At 42.6% G+C, this 24,181-nt stretch overlaps 1 protein-coding gene across 11 annotated transcripts in view; it reads right to left on the bottom strand.

The window, feature by feature from the left end:
- Positions 1–2,630: 2,630 nt before the first annotated feature.
- Positions 2,631–24,181, bottom strand: part of LOC130078838 (receptor-type tyrosine-protein phosphatase mu-like) — a 211,428-nt gene continuing 189,877 nt past the window's right edge. For all 11 annotated transcript variants that reach the window (XM_056244549.1, XM_056244548.1, XM_056244545.1 and 8 more), the window contains 11 exons: positions 21,432–21,529; positions 16,328–16,444; positions 13,720–13,874; positions 13,480–13,615; positions 9,037–9,186; positions 8,088–8,261; positions 7,011–7,142; positions 5,007–5,132; positions 4,624–4,787; positions 3,708–3,843; positions 2,631–2,735 (listed from right to left, as the gene is read on the bottom strand). In XM_056244549.1, coding sequence (XP_056100524.1) covers positions 2,682–2,735; positions 3,708–3,843; positions 4,624–4,787; positions 5,007–5,132; positions 7,011–7,142; positions 8,088–8,261; positions 9,037–9,186; positions 13,480–13,615; positions 13,720–13,874; positions 16,328–16,444; positions 21,432–21,529 — 1,442 coding nt within the window. In that variant the 3' untranslated portion in view covers positions 2,631–2,681. The remainder of the gene's footprint in view (positions 2,736–3,707; positions 3,844–4,623; positions 4,788–5,006; positions 5,133–7,010; positions 7,143–8,087; positions 8,262–9,036; positions 9,187–13,479; positions 13,616–13,719; positions 13,875–16,327; positions 16,445–21,431; positions 21,530–24,181) is intronic.

The following is a 24,181-nucleotide window of genomic DNA, read 5'->3' on the forward strand; positions in this document are numbered from 1 at the left end:
CCATCTCTGTCCTCAGACCAGTGAAGACCATCTCTGTCCTCAGACCAGTGAAGGCCATCTCTGTCCTCAGACCAGTGAAGACCATCTCTGTCCTCAGACCAGTGAAGACCATCTCTGTCCTCAGACCAGTGAAGGCCATCTCTGTCCTCAGACCAGTGAAGACCATCTCTGTCCTCAGACCAGTGAAGACCATCTCTGTCCTCAGACCAGTGAAGACCATCTCTGTCCTCCAACCAGTGAAGACCATCTCTGTCCTCAGACCAGTGAAGGCCATCTCTGTCCTCAGACCAGTGAAGACCATCTCTGTCCTCAGACCAGTGAAGACCATCTCTGTCCTCAGACCAGTGAAGACCATCTCTGTCCTCAGACCAGTGAAGACCATCTCTGTCCTCAGACCAGTGAAGACCATCTCTGTCCTCCAACCAGTGAAGACCATCTCTGTCCTCAGACCAGTGAAGACCATCTCTGTCCTCAGACCAGTGAAGACCATCTCTGTCCTCCAACCAGTGAAGACCATCTCTGTCCTCAGACCAGTGAAGACCATCTCTGTCCTCAGACCAGTGAAGACCATCTCTGTCCTCAGACCAGTGAAGACCATCTCTGTCCTCAGACCAGTGAAGACCATCTCTGTCCTCAGACCAGTGAAGACCATCTCTGTCCTCAGACCAGTGAAGACCATCTCTGTCCTCAGACCAGTGAAGGCCTTCTCTGTCCTCAGACCAGTGAAGACCATCTCTGTCCTCAGACCAGTGAAGACCATCTCTGTCCTCAGACCAGTGAAGACCATCTCTGTCCTCAGACCAGTGAAGGCCATCTCTGTCCTCAGACCAGTGAAGACCATCTCTGTCCTCAGACCAGTGAAGACCATCTCTGTGTTCCTCAGACGTGTATAAATAAGAATATAAGAATAAACAGACCTGTCTTCATCATCAGAGGCTTTAGTGTCTTCATATCGTCTCCATCTGTGTCTTCTGGGAATGAAACTGATTTCCATGCAGGACGCTCTCATATAAACACAATAAACACTTAACCACTTTTAACCATTCAATCAGTAAAGACATTATTTTATGTGAGGAAAACAAACTCTAAAGATGCACATGATCATATATGTATGCGTATTTCCAGCCACTGATCATGCAGCTTTGTGGAATTGAATAGTCGTGTAAATCTTTATTTTGGTTGTTAATTCTTCAAAAAGAAATGAATGAAGAGAAGAGCTGATCAGTGTGACTGACAAACACACATCAAGTTTATCAGTGTGTGTTAAAACTGTGATGGAAATTTGATATGCAATAATTCATCAATCTTACATTTAGGCCAAATTCTTTTCTTTCGAGTGTAGAGATGATTCATGATTGATACAGAACTACAGGAGGAATTATTGAGCTGATCGTTTGGATGTGTGTCTCATAAGCTGAAGTAACTCGTGTCAGTGAAGTCTTCCTCTCCTGCGAGTGTCTCAAACACTCCTCATGTGAAGTTAGAGGAATCTTCTGAACATCTGAGCTTCTGATGAAATGCACATTTGAAGGTGAAGGTGGAGAATGTTCTTCACTTTAAGATGCAAAACATTCAAAACTGATCATTCATTCAGAAATGTTCCATTTCTCTCGAATACAAACAGTTCAATCCATAATGTGAGCTTTAGTTTAACTTAATTAGTACGCTTATATTACTTTCCATGTCAGTGTTTGTAAAATCCCATCATGCAACAGGAAGTTGCATCATTTTTGGTGGGAAAAGTTGACCAGAGCAATAACAGAAATACACATAACGACACAAACATGTTCACTTTTCCAAGGTTGAGTCACTGTTCTTATTACAGTGCATAATCATCAGGTTCATTACCATCATAAATGGCATAAATATATTTATCTATTTAAAGTTCTTGAAGCTGTTTAGACTTTACATGAAAACCCTCGAATGTCCGTCTCTTCTGGAGTCAAACCTAGTTTCTAAACGATTTATTTTGTTTCAGTTAATGTTTATTTCAAAGAATGAAAATGTTTTTTTATTAGTTTTTCAGTTATGATAGCACTGTTCCAGTGCAGTGCATTGTGGGAGACAGATGCATCACAATCGCTGATCGGCCATGTGTTGGGAAAACTCACAGAAAACACACACACACAGCTTTGGCAGATATAGATATGTATTTATAGGTTTTGATTTTTTTTTTCATACCAGATAAATAAAAAGATAACAATACAATCTGGTCACTATTACATGTCGAGTCCGTGTGATAATAATGACCAAATCAAAGCATGATTGTCACTCAGTGTGCTTCACAAAAATCTGTCAATGAATAAATTATCTGGTGAACTTCAACTATTTACAGTATAAACAAATGATCACGAACACAAGCTTTGGATCTTCGGACGATTTCAGCAGTTTTTCCATCATCGTTCAACACAAACACAGAATATGAGAATATGATTCGACTGTACATGCCTAGAGTTAATAAACCAAAGTACAAAAGCAAACCGACATAAAAACAATGAAAAAAATGAACATCCACGTGACGTCGCATTCCACACAAACACCGAGAGGAGACGCAGGAGAAGTGGAGGACGAGGCACGTCTCTCTTCCTCGGGATCATCTTCATCATCTTCATCTTCAAGCGTTCGATCCCGTCGTTTCAGTGTCCGGGGAAAAGGGGAAGAACGGGACGCGTCCACACACTTTACCCAGAATTCAAGTATTCCAGAGCCACTTCATAGCAGAACTTGTACTGATCCTGCAGAACACACACACACACACACACCAGCAGAGGTCACTGTCTGCACACACACTGCGGATTAACTCTTCATCGTTCACTCTGAGAAATACAGGGTTTTATTTCCACAAAGAACCTTTCAGTGATCAGTTCTTAAAGTCCCCCTGTGGTGAGAATCCAGTGTTTAATGTTGTTTATGTGTCTATGTGGTGTTTAATACGCTTTAAGACACACCATGTGTAAGTTCATAAGTCGACAGCATTGCTGAGTATTTCCTCCTTAAAACTGCAGTGAACCAAAGACAGTCTCAAAAACACGGTTTGAAATCGCTGGTGTTTCTGACGTCACAAACGACCTTGTAACCAATCAGATCAACGTGTGATCGTCAACCAGTGGATCTCTGAGCTGAGGGAGTGAGTGGAGGCGGGGCTCATTTGCATATTCATAGAGCCGCGCATACTAAATGAGGCGACGGTGTCGAGTTACATTCAAGATATCTTAAAGCATGAAGAGGAAAAAACGTTTAAATATGTAATTTTGCGGATGAAAGATGAGTTGAGGATAGAAGGATCGACTGCAGGACTTTAAGAGGACGAGTGTTTCGGAGAACATGTTCCTGATGAGGGAATGCTAAAGGTTCTTCATGGAAACTGTCGATGCCAATAAACAAAGCTTTATTTCTCAGAGTGATCGTACAAATACAGACATGAAACAAACACTTCGTATTATCTTATATTAACAAAAAATGTTTATTTTCTCTTAAGTGTCATCATCAAAACTGAATTTACATTTTAAGTTTGATGACCAGTTTATGGAGATGATCATGTTGGTGATTTAATACACTTTCTGAAATCAACCCATTCGACATGTTTGCTGATGATTGGATGATGAACGGCACTGGCGTCACATGACTGAACGCGTCGCTATGACATCATCAGGAGCGAGCGTGATCTGATGTTGTATGATTATGATTATGATTATGATGACACTCACCAGGAGGTCCACCATGTTGGGTTTGTTGTTTCTCAGTGTTTTGACGGCGTGGAACACGTCCACCGAGTGCTGGTGTCGTAACATCTCACACACGATGCTGATGGCACAGAAGGTCCCGCTGCGTCCGCCACCGTTCCTGAACAAACACACACTCTACGATGATCAAGACCTTCAACACATCAACATCTGCAGCATTAAGAGCTTGATGATGTTTCAGGCTCCACTAGAACAGGTTTTCCTGCTTGAATGTTGATTATTTCCTCATATTCTCCATTGTTGCGGCTCCTCTCTTCCCAGTCTGTCAGTAACGCTCTGTTTACTTCCTGTCTCTATGAAGCCCCTCCTCCTGAAAAGCACACTGTGCTCTGATTGGTCGGCTGGAGCAGTGTGTTGTGATTGGTCGAGCGCTTCGAGTGTGTTTGGGAAATGTCCCGCCCCTTTTACCATAACCGCCAGTTTAACACACTACTAACTAACTCAACCAGGCCCCGCCCCTTTATTCTGCGTATGAATTATTATAATGAGGAATATTGTGACGTGTTCGTTCCCGGGAGAAACTCAAGACTACAATGGAGGCGTTTCAGGAGTTCAGAAACACTGACACTGATATAGAGGATATAATCTAATGACCGCTAGTGGACATGGAGTTGCAAAATTACTTGTAGTTAGTAGAATGTGTGAAGTGGACTATCGAAATAAATGTTTCTGTGTGTGTGTGTGTGTGTGTGTGTCTGTGTGTACGTGTGTGTGTGTCTCTGTGTGTCTCTCTTGTGTTGAATCTGGTCTGTGAACACTAGATGGCGCTGCAGAACTGCTCATAAACCCAGTAGAGCTCAATCACTCCATCATGCGTGTGTGTGAGAGTGTGAGTGTGTGAGAGTGAGTGTGTGTGTGTGTGTGTGTGTAAGAGACTCACAGGCAGTGAACGACGGTCCTTCCCTCTCCTCCATCGTACTCCTCCTGCCATTTCTCCACCTGTCGGATGAGTTTGAGGAACGAGCGTTTGGACACCGGAGTGTCCCGGTACATCGGCCAGCCCAGAAACTGGAACTGCTGGACCATCCGGTACCCGTCCTGAGGCTGGGGGAAAACAACTCGCATCAGTGTGTGTGTGTGTGTGAGTCCTGAGGCTGGGGGAAAACAACTCGCATCAGTGTGTGTGTGTGTGTGTGTGTGAGTGTGTGAGAGAGTGTGTGTGTGTGAGTGAGAGTCCTGAGGCTGCAGGAAAACAACACGCATCAGTGTGTATGTGTGTGTGTGTGAGTGTGTGTGTGTGTGAGTGTATGTGTGTGTACGCACCCGCGCCGCGTTATAGATGCGGAAGATCCTGCTGATAATGTCCTCCTCGAGATCCGCCGACACAAACTCCACCTGGATCGGGCCGTGGCGGTGAACACCGTTCTCAGGCCAGTACTGAGGACACAACTGAGGAGAGAACACACACACAACTGAGGAGAGAACACACACAACTGAGGAGAGAACACACACAACTGAGGAGAGAACACACACAACTGAGGAGAGAACACACACAACTGAGGAGAGAACACACACAACTGAGGAGAGAACACACACAACTGAGGAGAGAACACACACAACTGAGGAGAGAACACACACAACTGAGGAGAGAACACACACAACTGAGGAGAGAACACACACACAACTGAGGAGAGAACACACACAACTGAGGAGAGAACACACTCAACTGAGGAGAGAACACACACAACTGAGGAGAGAACACACACACAACTGAGGAGAGAACACACACACAACTGAGGAGAGAACACACACACACACAACTGAGGAGAGAACACACACACACACAACTGAGGAGAGAACACACTCAACTGAGGAGAGAACACACAGAACTGAGGAGAGAACACACACAACTGAGGAGAGAACACACACAACTGAGGAGAGAACACACACAACTGAGGAGAGAACACACACAACTGAGGAGAGAACACACACAACTGAGGAGAGAACACACACACAACTGAGGAGAGAACACACACACAACTGAGGAGAGAACACACACACAACTGAGGAGAGAACACACACACAACTGAGGAGAAAACACACACAACTGAGGAGAGAACACACACACACAACTGAGGAGAGAACACACACACAACTGAGGAGAGAACACACACACAACTGAGGAGAGAACACACACACACAACTGAGGAGAGAACACACACACAACTGAGGAGAGAACACACACACAACTGAGGAGAGAACACACACACACAACTGAGGAGAGAACACACACACAACTGAGGAGAGAACACACACAACTGAGGAGAGAACGTGTGTGTGTGTGTGTGTGTGTCCGTCTGATGCGGGTGTGTCAGGTGTGTGTGTGTGTGTGTGTATGTGTCAGGTGTGTGTGAGGTGTGTGTGTGTGTGTGTGTGTGTGTGTGTGTGTGTGTGTGTGTGTGTGTGTGTGGCCTGGTAAACCCTACGTTATGGGGACAAAATGTCCCCACAAGGATGGCAATATCCGAAATCCTTGTTCGTGTGGGGACATTTTTTGGTCCCCATGAGGAAATCAGCTTATAAATCATACTAAGTGATGTTGTTTGAAAATGTAAAAATGCAGAATGTTTCCTGTGATGGGCAGGTTTAGGGATAGGGTTAGTGTAAGGGAATAGAATATACAGTCTGTACAGTATAAAAATCATTATGTCTATGGAAAGTCCCCATAAAACATGAAAACACAACATGTGTGTGTGTGTGTGTGTGTTTATGTGTCAGGTGTGTGTGTGTGTGTGTGTATGTGTCAGGTGTGTGTGTGTGTGTGTGTATGTGTCAGGTGTGTGTGTGTGTGTCAGGTGTGTGTGAGGTGTGTGTGTGTGTGTGTGTGTGTGTGTGTGTATGTGTCAGGTGTGTGTGTGTGTGTGTCAGGTGTGTGTGAGGTGTGTGTCAGGTGTGTGTGTCAGGTGTGTGTCAGGTGTGTGTGAGGTGTGTGTGTGTGTGTGTGTCAGGTGTGTGTGTGTGTGTGTGTTTATGTGTCAGGTGTGTGTGTGTGTATGTGTCAGGTGTGTGTGTGTGTGTCAGGTGTGTGTGAGGTGTGTGTGTGTGTGTGTGTGTGTGTCAGGTGTGTGTGTGTGTGTGTGTGTGTGTGTTTATGTGTCAGGTGTGTGTGAGGTGTGTGTCAGGTGTGTGTCAGGTGTGTGTGTGTGTGTGTGTGTGTGTGTGTGTGTGTGTGTGTCAGGTGTGTGTGTGTGTGTCAGGTGTGTGTGAGGTGTGTGTCAGGTGTGTGTCAGGTGTGTGTGTGTGTGTGTGTGTGTGTGTGTGTGGCACCTGCGCAGGGTCCACGTCGTTCAGCATGACGATAGATGTGCAGTGATAGTCCAGCACCAGCCGCCAGAAGTCCTTGACGGTGTTGGGCAGAGGATGCTGGGTAACGATGAACGCCGACGGCTGCTTGTAGCTCTGATGATGATGAAGAAGATGATGATGAGGATGATGATGATGATGAAGAAGATGATGATGAGGATGATGATGATGATGATGATGATGATGAAGATGAAGAAGATGATGATGATGAGGATGAAGAGAGGAAAACATCTTATTAACATCTTAAACATCTTATTTACACGCCAGCGTCTGCAGAAGTGTAGCGTTCCGCTGTTCACACACACATCTCGTTTTATTACCAGCGCTGGCACACACACACTTACTGTAATGAAAACAAATGTGCCGTCGCCCGTTTAGTAAACAAACACACACACAAACACACAAACACACAAACAAACGCTTGTGTTCGTTCGCTGTTAGACCTTTTCCTGGCAGTGAAATGAATCAATTCCACCTGGATTTGAATATTTTCATTGAGCACATGATCACATGACCGCGGCGGTGATGTCGTTGCTGCTCTCCCCCTCGATGGAGATGATAGTTTAGTTTTTTTTTAATTGGAATGGTACGAAACTTGGTCACGGTTTTGGCACTTGCTGTGTGAACACAGGTTTGAACAGGTTTAAAGGTCCTGAGAGCAGCAGTCTCACTCGTGCTCCTCGCGCTCAACACCCTGAGAGAGTGTCCTCTAGTGGAAGCGCTCGGGACTGCAGCCGAACACACTCTCACTGAACACTCCTTTACTGAGAGATCAGCTCACATGCGGAACACAACTTGATTAGATTTATGGCTTTGATTTTCTTGCAGGTTTAGAGTAAAATGTGTTTTTGAAAATATGTATTTCATATAAAAATGTTAAATAATATTTTGTGCATTTTTCGCCTGTTTAACAATCAAACGCTTGTGTTCGTTCGCTGTTATGGATCGCTTTTAGCCATTTTCCTGGCAGTGAAATGAATCACTTCCACCTGTGTTTGAGTGTGTTCCCTGAGCACATGCTGGCGTGAGCGCGTGACGTACGTCCATGAGCGCGGCGTTGATGTAGTTGCTGCTCTCGCCGTCGATGGTGATGAGGAAGGGCAGGCATCGGTCAGGAGGAAGGACATCCATGCATCGGTTCTTCTCGTGGTTCCGCGGCAGCAGAGCGATGCTACAGTCCTCCACGCGCAGCGTCGGCGTCACCATGTTCAACGTCTGCCAAACACACACACATATTCATATCAACTTATTTTATTCTATTACAGCGTAAGGCCATTACCACTAACCCTCTGGTGCTCTTCGGTCATTTTTGACCGGAAAATTCTACATTTTTTTTTTTTTTTTTTTTTTTTACTTGGTACAAAACTTGGTAAAGGTTTTGGCACTTGCTGTGAACAGAAAAAAAATCAGGGACATGATTCGAACAGGTTAAATGGTCCTGTGAACAACAGTCCTCGCGGTCAGAAATGACGCATTGGAAATGAAGGAGAGTTTCCTCTAGTGGAAGCGTGTGGAACTGCAGCCGAACACACTCTCACTGAACACTCCTTTACTGAGAGATCAGGCTCACATGTGGAACACACTGGGGTAGATTTATGGCTTTGATTTTCTTGCAGTTTTAGAGTAAAATGTGTTTCTAAGATTAACAGTTTAAGTTGGAAATTTAATTTTCAGGTCTATGCTCAGAAAGTGAACAAATGGATTATAAATACAGCGTAAACATAATTTAGTATCATAAAATCCCCTAAAAATACAAAATATTAAAAAAAGAATTGTATCAAACTTATCAAAGTTTCTCTTATCTTCTATCTTCTAAGATTAGTTCCATTTCATAAAAAAAAAAAAAAAAAAAAAAAAAAAAAAAGGGTCATTTGACTGAGACGCGAAGAGCACCCGAGAAAATGTTTTACTTCATTATTCGATGTATTGCAGCTTATCATCTTGACTATTTGAGTGTGTTTCTATGGTTTACATGCTGTGCCACACTGACCCGGAACTCCTCCTTGATCTGGCTGGAGTTGGTCTGCGGGTCCAAGCGGTTCATGTCGTAATACACCGAGCGAAGCTGATTGGCCGGGATTGTGGTGTCGCCACAGAGACACGCCTCCAGGATGGCGTCATGGATGAACACATACTGCTCCTGAAACAGCAATACACCAATGACAGATCAATACATCCATCAATACATCCATCAATACATCCATCAACACATCCATCAACACATCCATCAACACATCCATGAATACATCCATCAATATATCCATCAATACATCCATCAACACATCCATCAGATCAATACATCCATCAACACATCCATCAACACATCCATCAACACATCCATCAATACATCCATCAACACATCCATCAATACATCCATCAATACATCCATCAACATATCCATCAACACATCCATCAACACATCCATCAATACATCCATCAATACATCCATCAACACATCCATCAACACATCCATCAACACATCCATCAATACATCCATCAGATCAATACATCCATCAACACATCCATCAACACATCCATCTTCCATCAATACATCCATCAGATCAATACATCCATCAATACATCCATCAATACATCCATCAACACATCCATCAACACATCCATCAATACATCCATCAATACATCCATCAACACATCCATCATCCATCAATACATCCATCAATACATCCATCAACACATCCATCAATACATCCATCAACACATCCATCAACACATCCATCAATACATCCATCAACACATCCATCAACACATCCATCAACACATCCATCAACACATCCATCAATACATCCATCAACACATCCATCATCCATCAATACATCCATCAATACATCCATCAACACATCCATCAATACATCCATCAATACATCCATCAATACATCCATCAACACATCCATCAATACATCCATCAATACATCCATCAATACATCCATCAATACATCCATCAACACATCCATCAATACATCCATCAATACATCCATCAACACATCCATCAACACATCCATCAACACATACATCAATACATCCATCAATACATCCATCAACACATCCATCATCCATCAATACATCCATCAACACATCCATCAATACATCCATCAACACATCCATCAACACATCCATCAACACATCCATCAACACATCCATGAATACATCCATCAATATATCCATCAATACATCCATCAACACATCCATCAGATCAATACCTCCATCAACACATCCATCAACACATCCATCAATACATCCATCAACACATCCATCAATACATCCATCAATACATCCATCAACACATCCATCAACACATCCATCAACACATCCATCAATACATCCATCAGATCAATACATCCATCAATACATCCATCAACACATCCATCAACACATCCATCAACACATCCATCAATACATCCATCAATACATCCATCAATACATCCATCAACACATCCATCAACACATCCATCAATACATCCATCAATACATCCATCAACACATCCATCAACACATCCATCAACACATCCATCAATACATCCATCAATACATCCATCAACACATCCATCAACACATCCATCAATACATCCATCAACACATCCATCAACACATCCATCAATACATCCATCAGATCAATACATCCATCAGATCAATACATCCATCAACACATCCATCAACACATCCATCAATACATCCATCAATACATCCATCAACACATCCATCAACACATCCATCAACACATCCATCAACACATCCATCAACACATCCATCAATACATCCATCAATACATCCATCAACACATCCATCAACACATCCATCAATACATCCATCAACACATCCATCAACACATCCATCAATACATCCATCAACACATCCATCAACACATCCATCAACACATCCATCAATACATCCATCAATACATCCATCAACACATCCATCAATACATCCATCAATACATCCATCAACACATCCATCAACACATCCATCAACACATCCATCAATACATCCATCAATACATCCATCAACACATCCATCAACACATCCATCAACACATCCATCAATACATCCATCAACACATCCATCAACACATCCATCAACACATCCATCAATACATCCATCAGATCAATACATCCATCAATACATCCATCAACACATCCATCAACACATCCATCAACACATCCATCAATACATCCATCAACACATCCATCAATACATCCATCAACACATCCATCAATACATCCATCAATACATCCATCAATACATCCATCAACACATCCATCATCCATCAATACATCCATCAATACATCCATCAACACATCCATCAATACATCCATCAACACATCCATCAACACATCCATCAACACATCCATCAATACATCCATCAACACATCCATCAACACATCCATCAACACATCCATCAACACATCCATCAATACATCCATCAACACATCCATCATCCATCAATACATCCATCAACACATCCATCAACACATCCATCAACACATCCATCAATACATCCATCAACACATCCATCAACACATCCATCAATACATCCATCAACACATCCATCAATACATCCATCAATACATCCATCAATACATCCATCAACACATCCATCAATACATCCATCAACACATCCATCAATACATCCATCAATACATCCATCAACACATCCATCAACACATCCATCAACACATCCATCAATACATCCATCAGATCAATACATCCATCAATACATCCATCAACACATCCATCAACACATCCATCAATACATCCATCAATACATCCATCAATACATCCATCAACACATCCATCAACACATCCATCAACACATCCATCAACACATCCATCAATACATCCATCAATACATCCATCAACACATCCATCATCCATCAATACATCCATCAATACATCCATCAATACATCCATCAACACATCCATCAACACATCCATCATCCATCAATACATCCATCAATACATCCATCAATACATCCATCAACACATCCATCAACACATCCATCAACACATCCATCAACACATCCATCAATACATCCATCAACACATCCATCAATACATCCATCAATACATCCATCAACACATCCATCATCCATCAATACATCCATCAATACATCCATCAATACATCCATCAACACATCCATCAATACATCCATCAATACATCCATCAACACATCCATCAACACATCCATCAATACATCCATCAATACATCCATCAACACATCCATCAATACATCCATCACTGATCGACTGATGTCGGCTTTAGTTTTAGTCTTATATGATAATGACATATATATCTTCCGTTTTTAAATATTTCGTTTTCAATTTAATATTAAATAATAATATGTACTTTATATTTTATTTATTAAATATATTTAAATTTGATAAATATTCTAATAAATTTAGAAATGTCATGTTGTACTCATTTGCTATCAATATATTATATATTATATTATATTGCTCACAGTTTTATTTTAGTATTATTTATATACTATTATAGTTTTATAAAAATTATTAATTAGCTTTTATTTTTATATTTTCGTTTTTCATTTTAATTTTAGTCAAATTTTTAGTAATATTTGTTACTTTGTGTTATTGTCATTTTTTTTAGTTTAAAACAAAATACTATATAGGTTTAATTTATTTGTATTTTTATTTCAGTTTTAGTTTTTATTTCTTTCCAGTGAGAATTTATTTCATTTAGTTTCCAAAGCAAAATTTTTTTTTTTTTTTTTTACATTTTCTATGATTTCATGCAATATGTATATTTGTATTTTATTTCAGCTTTATTTCAATAAACAGAAATGTGTTTAATAGTGTTATTTAATGATAGGTCATTTTTCTGTAGATTTGGGGGTTTGAGCACAAATTTAACCTTTTGAATATAAACAATGAAATCTCAGAAAATGTAATGTTTATTAAAACTTCAGAAGGTCATATTTCTCTGGACGGAAACACTCTTATATAACGGATGCCAGACGCCGATCAGACTGACCGCTTGACGCAAATCATTCATGAAGTGACATTTGGAATATCCTCAGGTTGTGTCTCTCCATGCGACGGTCAGATAAAGTCTCAGGCTAGGCATTCTTTATGGTTCTTTATTATAACCTTATTTATAGAAGCACAAGGTCTGATATCTCTGAGTGGGCGGAGCTTGAGTGAGAGGCAGCGTGTGATTGGCTGCTGTGAGGTGTGTGTGTGATTGGCTGCTGTGAGGTGTGTGTGTGATTGGCTGCTGTGAGGTGTGTGTGTGATTGGCTGCTGTGAGGTGTGTGTGTGATTGGCTGCTGTGAGGTGTGTGTGTGATTGGCTGCTGTGAGGTGTGTGTGTGATTGGCTGCTGTGAGGTGTGTGTGTGATTGGCTGCTGTGAGGTGTGTGTGTGATTGGCTGCTGTGAGGTGTGTGTGTGATTGGTCACCTCGGTCTGGACCATGTTAACCCTGCGAGAGCGCAGTTCTCTGACGCAGTTGTAAATGTCCACGACTCCTTCTCGCTCCGCCATGTCCAGCATGATGTCGATGACGATGAAGCATCCGGTGCGTCCGGCTCCAGCGCTGAGGACACACACACACACACACACACACGTGTTTAACAGAACACACACACACACACACACACACACACACAGGTGTTGTGCGGAGAGAGGGTCGAGCGTCACCTGCAGTGCACCACCATCGGCCCCGCGCTCGCAGGACTCTTGGCTTTGACCCGGCGGATGAATCCCAGCAGACCCGTGGAGTGATACGGCACTCCGTGATCCGGCCAGCCGGTGAAGTGGAACTGCCGGATCTCTCTGATCTCATGAGCTCCTCGCTGCAGTCAACACACACACACAGATGAAGTCATGGCATTGTGTTCATACTAGTGACACACACACACACACACACACACACACACTCACACTCTCTCTCACACAAACATATACAGTTGAAATTATTCAACCATTTCAATATGTGTGCCCATTGCAAATCAGGTTTATTGGCAAAATGTACAGACTTTCAGCTGTTTGCAATGAACAAATTCAACAAAAGTAATTGAAATAGCTCATGTTTCAAGTGGTTTCCCTAAATTCAACTGAAAATGCAACTTTTAATGACTTCTGCAGTTTCAAAATTACTCAACGCCCTGAATATAATCCCTCAGAACAGCACAGATCTGCAGAACAGGCGTCGTCACACTAATCAAGGGCCTCATGAGCGGCACCAGGTGTGCTTGAGCTAGAACACATGACACATCTGAACTGGAGAGGTTTGTGGAGTGTCACGTTTGACTGCAAGTTAGAAATATGGCTAAGGGAAAAAAATGGTCCAATAAGTTAAGAGAAGATTTCATCGGCCTTCACAAACAAGGAGCAGAATATAAAAAGAGTGAAGGCACTAAGGCCTCGTTTACACTGTCAGTGAAATGTGACCCAATTCCGATTTTTTACTCGTATGCGACACAGATCGGATGTGTTCTATGACAGTGTAAACAGGAAAAAAACGCATGCATTCGGATATTTCGAGATCGGTTTCAGGCCTCGTTCATATGTGGAAATAAATCGGATATGTGCCAATGCGACTGTCATGTAAACAGGCAGATCGGATTTTCCGAGGCATTAGGCTGCGTCTCCGCGGTTTAATGACGAGAGAAACCCCGACGCGCATCTGCGGATGGACAGATGGCCCGATGAAACATTGTGTCGTCGTAGGAGAGGAATGTGGACACACGTTGACACAACATATCAAAGGTTGGCTTGCTCATCCTAAAATTTCGGACCCACTGCTCCTCGTTAAAGCCCGCCACGATCTCATGAAAGTGCGTTTATTGCACATTTTTTTTCACGTGCCATTTACGCCAAAAATAGTTTTTGCGTGCATGATACGCACTTTATGGCGTTTAATGCGCACGTTTACAGTGCGTATCATATGCAAGTAAAAACTATTTTTGGCGTATAAATGGCATGAGAAATAAAATTTGTGCTATAGATACTCACTTTTATGAGATCGTGTTGTATGTTCCCACCAGTCCTGAGATCTCGCTGCGCGTTCGTCCATCTGAGCAAGAAGACCCCTTTAAACATGCGCGATGTTTCAGTCAAGTGTAAACACATGACTCGGATATGGGTCACAATTTAAAGAACGTGTAAACGGACGAAAAAAAAAAATCGGATATAGGCAACAAATCAGAATTGGGCATCAAGACCTGCAGTGTAAACGAGGCCTAAATGCTCCTAGAGACGCCGTTGGAAGCATAGTTTGCGAGTTCAGAGTTAAAGGAACAGTGGTTACACTCCCTGGCAGAAGGAGGAAGATCTCAACGGCTCAGTAAACCCAGGAGTGACTGCAGAAGATCTGGTGGCCACAGACACTGAGGTTCAGCTGTACAGTAAAGCTCGTACTAAACACATCAGAGCTCCAGGACTACACCACTGCTGACCTAAACGCACAAGTGCTCAAAATCATATAAATAAGCCACAGAAGCTTTGGGATTCTGTTCTGTGGAGCGATGAACTGGAGCTTCTCGCCCCTGTGGATCAGCGGTGTGTCGGAGGAAGAGGAATGAAGCATAAGCTGATGAGAACACGGTCTACAGTTCAGCGTGAGGAGCTCGTGATGCTCTGCGCTGATCTATATCCTCCGGCTCTGCAGACCTGCAGCGTGTGGAAGGAGAGATGATCACTGAAGGATCAGGAGATGCTGGGAGAGAACATCATGCCGTCAGTGAGGAGGCTGGAGCTCGGACCTTCAACAGGACAACGATCCCGAGCAAACCTCAGACTCCACCCAGGCCTGGTGTCAGGAGAAGTGCTGGGAGATACAGGGGCAGCACAGTCTCCTGACTCGAACCCCACAGAACACCTCTGAGGGATGTGAAGAAGGCCAGGAATATCCCAGAGCTGGAGGCCGGTGCTCATGAGGAACGGCTCAGATCCCTCAGGAACAGAAGCTGCTGTGGATCATACGTCTCGATCCAGCAGGTCGACAGCAGACGGCTGCTCGACTCACAGCTGAAGACGCTGCCATGAAGGCGTGAAGAGTTATGAAACTGCAGAACTCATTAAAAGTTGCATTTTTAGTTGAATTTGGGGAAACCATTCGAAACATGTGTTGTGTTGAGCTATTTCAATTACTTTTTTTTGATTTGTTCATTGCAAACAGCTGAAAGTCTGTACATTTTGCCAATAAACCTGATTTGCAGTGGGGGGTGAATAATTGCGATTGTAACTGTATATGAAATGAATGTAGTGTAGTTTGATCATATTATATTTATAACTGATGTTGAACCTTTTCCACAGCGAAGGTTCGAATGACGTATTCCGAGAGAAGCTGCGTCTCGATGAGCGTCACCTTCATGTCCCTGTAGATCTCAGTGTCGTCAGGCCAGTACTTACAGCACTTCACCTGCACACACACACACACACACACACACACACAGGTTCATGAGCAGCTGATCGTTCAAACACACACCAGTTTATAAACAACCTGCTTAAACACGCGACCGTGTACAGAAGCATAAACATCATCAGCATTTAATCAGGAGTTTCCAGAGGGATCTGAAGTGTCCCGGATCCCAGAGATTATCCCGGACTAATTAACCAGGTTAACCCCTTCATAACCAGACCACACCTCCTGAGACACACAGACTCTAATCACTCAAACTCATTAATGAAGTCAAGCGTTCTCTCCCTTTATCTGTCCATCTGTTTGTCATCCGTTTATTAGCACCCATCCGTTCCTCATTATTATCCTGTTTTCTCTCTATGAGTCTATTAAGACGGCTCTAATTGGCGGGATAATTGCGCTCTAATGGCGGAGCATATTTCGCCTCAGTCGCCGCCAGGCCGGGAAACAAAGGGCCGTGATGCTATCGGCTCCGTCCTAATTATCATCAGAGCATCTCTAAACGAGGGAGCATTAATCACGTAATGAGTTATTTACATATTCAGTCACACACATCCTGAAGCGACACACAGCATCCCGGGATAAAACAACAAACACACGGAAAAATGCAACATTTTCTATATGTCATAATTTGAAGTATTCATTACTTCGATGAGCTCATTGTTTCTGCCTTAAATTTTGACATTGTTTAAATTGATACATTTTTAGGTAACTGTGTGATTTTGTATATGTATATTTCTGAAATGCATAACTTAGACAGTTTCCTCAGACAATAACAGATCACTGTAAACTGTAATATGGACTCATGCATTTTCTACTGTGAAATGATGTGTGTTGTGAAACAAATAAACAAATGTGAATTGAATTGAACTGAAAAATACAACCAAACGTCTGTTCTAATGATTGAGAGTGAATGTCATCGGAAACCAAAGCAGAAGAATCAAAAAGCAAACTAATGAAGTTTTGCACAGAGATGATGTATTTTTGCATTATGACAGTATTTCTGACGAGTGATTGACAGGTCTGAGCCGCTGAACGGCGTGACTTTGTGAAGTTCAGGGTTTTTCTGGCCTACTTTCATCACACTCTAATTTTAGCCGTCAGCGAGCAGCGAATCCAGCAGTTTTCCTCTCTTAATGGCTTATTAATGACTGGAATGTGATTCCAAACGAGACCCTTTTGTTCTTGTCAGATATTAAGATGGGGTTTTAAAATCCCATTAGTTCCAAGCGTCAGATTTCCGCTGAGATTTGATCCTGGTTCCGCCACAGGCTCTTCCGGCACAATGGTGTCGCTCGCTCGCCTCGTCCCTCTGAGAGATTCTTCCCGACCCGACGCAGAGATTCGGAGATGATCACAGCGCTGCTGTCTCCAGATTACAGCGGATGAAGTCAGTGTTTTATCCGGGATAATCTCCCTCTAACAGGGCTAACTTTACCAGTCTGAGAACAGCAGTGCTGACGCTTCACACTCACACTAATCAGCTTACAGATGACCAGCATTATAGAGGAGTTATCAGAACACACACACATTATGGAGGAGTTATCAGAACACACACACATTATGGAGGAGTTATCAGAACACACACACACACACACAGACACACACACACACACACACACACGCACACACACACACACACACACAGACACACTCACTCACTCACATGCACGCACACACACACACACACACACACACACACACACACATACACTGCTTATCCTAATCAAAGCCAGTGTATTTAATTTCTGCTGACAAAGTCAATCTATGGATCCACATTAAAGGATTAGATTGAGAACAGACATGAAAGGAGTGTGTGATCTCGTTTCACCCTGATCTCATTGAGCTGCTAATTAAGAGCAACACCAGATCTGTGTGTCGGAAAATACGTCTTTCCAGCCGGTAAACAGGACAACACTCACCGTATCCGAGGCTCCTGGACATCTGTTGAGCCTCACACCCGCCATTACCCACAGTGTGTGTGTGTGTGTGTGTGTGTGTGTGTGTGTGTGTGTGTGAGTGTGTGTGTGTGTGTTTGTGTTTGGACGGCGTCCCGCTCTTCTTCTTGTCCAGTTGTCGGTGGCATCTGTGAGTCCGGCTCATATAAATATGGGAGAATATGGGACAATACGCGAGAATATGGGACAATACGCGAGAATATGGGAGAATGTGGGAGAATATGGGAGAATACAGGATAATACGGGATAATATGGATGAATATGGGAGAATACAGGAGAATATGGGAGAACACGGGATAAAACGGGAGAATATGGGACAATACGGGAGAATACAGGATAATAGGTTAGGGAGAATATGGGAGAACATGGTTGAATATGGGAGAATACAGGAGAATATGGGAGAATACGGGATAATATGGGAGAATACAGGATATTACGGGAGAATGTGGGAGAATACAGGAGAATGTGGGAGAATATGGAAGAATGTGGGATAATACTGGATAATACGGGAGAATGTGGGATAATACGGGAGAATGTGGGAGAATACGGGAGAATATGGGATAATATGGGTGAATACGGGAGAATGTGGGAGAATACGGGATAATAGAGGAGAATATGGAAGAATGTGGGATAATACGGGAGAATAGGGGTGAATATGGGATAATGTGGGATAATACGGGAGAATGTGGGTGAATATGGGAGAATACGGGAGAATGTGGGAGAATATGGGAGAATACGGGAGAATGTGGGAGAATACGGGAGAATATGGGATAATATGGGTGAATATGGGAGAATGTGGGATAATACGGGAGAATATGAGTGAATATGAGTGAATATGGGTGAATATGGGAGAATACGGGAGAATGTGGGAGAATTCCCAGAGTTCATCAGGAGCAGATGGTGGCGTTGATGAAGCAGCAGCAGCTTCACTCTCTCAGACACTCGAAAGCTGAAGCTGAGAATACAGCGGCCCGTCGGGAGGAATCACACGTCTCCTGAACAATAGCAGTGACCAGATGTGTGTGTGTGTGAGTGAGTGTGTGTGAGTGTGTGTGTGTGTGTGTGTGAGAGTGTGTGTGTGTGTGTGTGTGTGTGTGTGTGTGTGTGTGTGTGTGTGTGTGTGTCGCATGAATAACACTGGATGGAAAAACCAAGATGTGCATAAATTCTAAAAATGTGCATAAAAATCGCATGCGCTCCATTGAGGCAGATGAAGATTTCATCGGTAACACTTTACAAGGTTCATTAGTTAACATTAGTTTAGTTAACATGAACTAAGAATGAACAATACTTCTACAGCATTTATTAATATTAGTTAATATTAGTTTCAATTATACGTTATTAAAATCAAAGGTTGTATTTGTTAGCATTAGTTAATGCACAGTGAACTAACATGAACAAACAATGAACAGCTGTATTTATAATAACTAACACCAACAAAGATTAATAAATACTGTAACATATGTATTGCTCATGTTAGTGAATACATTACTCATGTTAACTAATGAACCTGATTATAAAGTGTTTCCATTTCTTCTGATGAGAAGACAATCAGGCTGTGATTGGCTAACTGGAGTAACCAGTGGACCAATGGCGTCGCAGCGTCTCTAATGTTGGTTTGGTGTGTGTGAAACGCCGGAGTGGAAGTGTGTGTTCAGAGTGATTGGGTGTAATTCCCTCCAGAAGCGTCTCACACACACGAGTGTGTTCCCGAACACCAGCATCCGCACGCCAGAGAACACGCCAGCGTTAGCGGAGTTAGCGGAGTTATTTTGCATCAGGAAGTGATGATTCTGTTCTCTTGAACACGTGGGATGGAAACGCTGCTTTATTCACTAATGTTTTATACCATATTCCAGGTTTGCAACTTTGTTACAAATTTCAGGTTAAATCCACAACTTTGAATGGAAATGACACTTTAACAATGTCAATATGACGCCAATTTCACTCAACCAATCACGTGAGTTTGGGGCGGAGCTATCGGTTTGACTGGCCAATGACGGACAGCGAGTTTTTACTCAATTATGAACAGCTATTATAAACAGTATTGTATCTATTTTGTTTTTCTAAACCATTTTAACATTTTAAAGTGAAGTGTGGAAAAGCACTTTTTGTGCTCAACATCAAAGTTCATGAAAAAAATTTTTTGTTCCTTAAAATATATATTTTTTTAAACTTAAAACTTAGCATTTCTCACTTTCATTCAGTTGATGTACTAAAATAACTAACACTAAATGAATAAAAACTATATAGACATATATAAAAAACTAATAACTAGGGACTGCAGATGAAAACTAGTATCTGTTTACTAATTCTGGCGTATTTACATGGTGTAGTTTTCTACAACAATGTTCATGAATACGCATGGTCCCTATCAAATAAACTAAATAAATAATAAATAAATAAAAATAATACAAATGCCAGTTATTATTGACAGAAGTGTAACCCCTCTCTGGTTATTTATTTTATTATTGAATAGTTTATTGAGTTAAGAGCTTATTGTAAATAGTTATATGTATTCAATTATTATAATTAGAGTTGTTTTTAACAAACATAATTAACATATAATTAACATAATTAACATATAATTATGTTGTGTTGTATATATGCCTCGTTCTACGATAAAAGCGTATTAATGTATGACGGGTGACGTACTGACTCACAGTATCTCTGGCTAAAAGCAAATTAAAAGCGCAGTGCTGGTGTTCTCTCTCACACTCACACACACACACACACACACACACACACACACACACACACACACACACACACACACACACACACACACACACACACACACACACACACACACACACACACACACACACACACACACACACACACACACACACACACACTAACACTCCATGAACATCTGGAGTCGGCGTTCCTCCATCAGTGTGTCGCACTCGATGTTCTCGATCTTTACAGGATTCAGTCCGGAGAGATTTCTTTAATTTTGTCTTTAATAAAATCACCACAACCGGCAGATCTCAGATCAGGGGAATATTAAACTCAGGTTCACTCACCCGGCCGACCTCGACCAGATTGGTAACCATGACGATCGTTGCGGTGTTCTCCTGCCAGATCATCCTCCAGAAGTCGTAGACGGTCTCCTGCATCGGGCCTGTGTGTGTGTGTGTGTGAACACGAGAAACATGAGAACAGAGACTCTTCAACTCAGTTCATTTAATATTCAGCAATATTATTGATCTCCTGCATTGACAGCATTATATGAGAACTGAACTGAGCTGGACGATGACATCACGGTTTACTCTAGAGCGCCTATATACAGGTCCTTCTCAAAAAATTAGCATATTGTCATAAAGTTCATTATTTTCCATAATGTAATGATAAAAATTAAACTTTCATATATTTTAGATTCATTGCACACCAACTGAAATATTTCAGGTCTTTTATTGTTTTAATACTGATGATTTTGGCATACAGCTCATGAAAACCCAAAATTCCTGTCTCAAAAAATTAGCATATCATGAAAAGGGTCTCTAAACGAGCTATTAACCTAATCATCTGAATCAACTAATTAACTCTAAACACCTGCAAAAGATTCCTGAGGCTTTTAAAAACTCCCAGCCTGTTTCATACTCAAAACCGCAATCATGGGTAAGACTGCCGACCTGACTGCTGTCCAGAACCCCTTTTCCACCAACAAGAACCGGGTGCTGGTTCAGAGCCAGAGCCAGAGCTGGTTCGGAGTTGGTTCGACTGACAAGCTTACTAAGAACCGGTTTGCCTTTCCACCGGCTAGAGAGCCACAACAGAGCCAGATCTTACGTCACTGCATACGTCTCATGTTGCCCAGCAACGCTAGTGCGGTAGCACCAAACACAAACACGCCAGGCTTGTTCGAGATGCATCGGCTTCTCGCAGATCGATCGCCGCATGACATCAAAGCACTGCGAAAGCGACCCAAAAGCACAAGGAGTCGTATGATCTCCAAACACCCCCGCAGCTCCGATCGGTCCGCGCCGCTCCGATGCATCTCGAACAAGCCATCAACAATAACGGACGATGCGTTACTATGGAGGCTCATGGGTTTGCAAAAATACATCGGAATCCAACGCGTTTGTGCAGCTCGCCGTAACTTACATAGACGGATATTATAATCAAGCTGCTATTAGCTCGCCTAGCTGCTATTTAAAAATGGCGGTCACAAGTTTCTATTCGTCTTGTTGGTCACGGTAACCCCGCCCCCAGCCCCTGACGCAAGCGGTTCTTACTTGGCTCTGTTCTAGACCAGCAATGATTTGGTGCTACTTAAGAACCACTTTTCCTGGTTCGGAGCTGGTGCGTGTGGAAAAACAAAGAACCGAATTGAAACTAGGCTCTGGCTCCGAACCAGCACCAGCTCTGCCTTGGTGGAAAAGGGGTACAGAAGGCCATCATTGACACCCTCAAGCAAGAGGGTAAGACAGAAAGAAATTTCTGAACAAATAGGCTGTTCCCAGAGTGCTGTTTCAAGGCACCTCAGTGGGAAGTCTGTGGGAAGGAAAAAGTGTGGCAAAAAACGCTGCACAACGAGAAGAGGTGACCGGACCCTGAGGAAGATTGTGGAGAAGGACCGATTCCAGAGCTTGGGGGACCTGCGGAAGCAGTGGACTGAGTCTGGAGTAGAAACATCCAGAGCCACCGTGCACAGGCGTGTGCAGGACATGGGCTACAGGTGCCGCATTCCCCAGGTCAAGACACTTTTGAACCTGTTTCTGACCTGGGCTACAGAGAAGCAGCACTGGACTGTTGCTCAGTTTTGCATGTCATTCGGAAATCAAGGTGCCAGAGTCTGGAGGAAGACTGGGGAGAAGGAAATGCCAAAATGCCTGAAGTCCAGTGTCAAGTACCCACAGTCAGTGATGGTCTGGGCTGCCATGTCAGCTGCTGGTGTTGGTGCACTGTGTTTTATCAAGGGCAGGGTCAATGCAGCTAGCTATCAGGAGATTTTGGAGCACTTCATGCTTCCATCTGCTGAAAAGCTTTATGGAGATGAAGATTTCATTTTTTCAGCACGACCTGGCTCCTGCTCACAGTGCCAAAACCACTGGTAAATGGTTTACTGACCATGGTATTACTGTGCTCAATTGGCCTGCCAACTCTCCTGACCTGAACCCCATAGAGAATCTGTGGATATTGTGAAGAGAAAGTTGAGAGACGCAAGACCCAACACTCTGGATGAGCTTAACCCCCTGGGGTCGGCTATCGCGCCGGCGCGATAGGCAGACTTTTTTTCTTATCAGTGCAAAAGAGACTCAAAATACTCTGTTGATTTTAATCTTACATGTAAGTGTTATACATCAGTCGATCCTGTTTAGTGTATATTATTTTTCTGTATACTCACAATAAAAACAAAGTGTTGTGCTTTTTGTCAAATGAAGAAAAATAAACATGATGCGAGTTTTGCCTTCTCTCTGTCAGTGCAGTCCATTCTGAAACGCGTCCGAAAAATTAACTCTAACTCTGCAAATACTTGTCACACAGGCACGAGAGATTTTTCTTTATGAAGCTTGAATTCTCTTCTTTTCAATGAAGTAATTTATATAAAAAACAAATATTCTCAGTTTATGTAATCTGTATGAAAAGAGAGTGCTGTCAGAATTTTTTTCCCCAGCTCATTACACTTCATTACGCGTTAATCTGACACGCCCACGGAGAACGCGCGCTATTCAAACGCAAATGTAGAGGAAAGCCATGACAACGCCCACATCAGCTGTTCCACCGCGGCGGTAAAATGTGGGGTGTATTTGCTACCTTTTACCGCTAAGAG

This window comes from Rhinichthys klamathensis, unplaced genomic scaffold, assembly GCF_029890125.1.
Source record: "Rhinichthys klamathensis goyatoka isolate OS25496 unplaced genomic scaffold, OSU_Roscu_1.1 h1tg001002l_1, whole genome shotgun sequence".
Classification (NCBI taxonomy): Eukaryota; Metazoa; Chordata; class Actinopteri; order Cypriniformes; family Leuciscidae; genus Rhinichthys; species Rhinichthys klamathensis.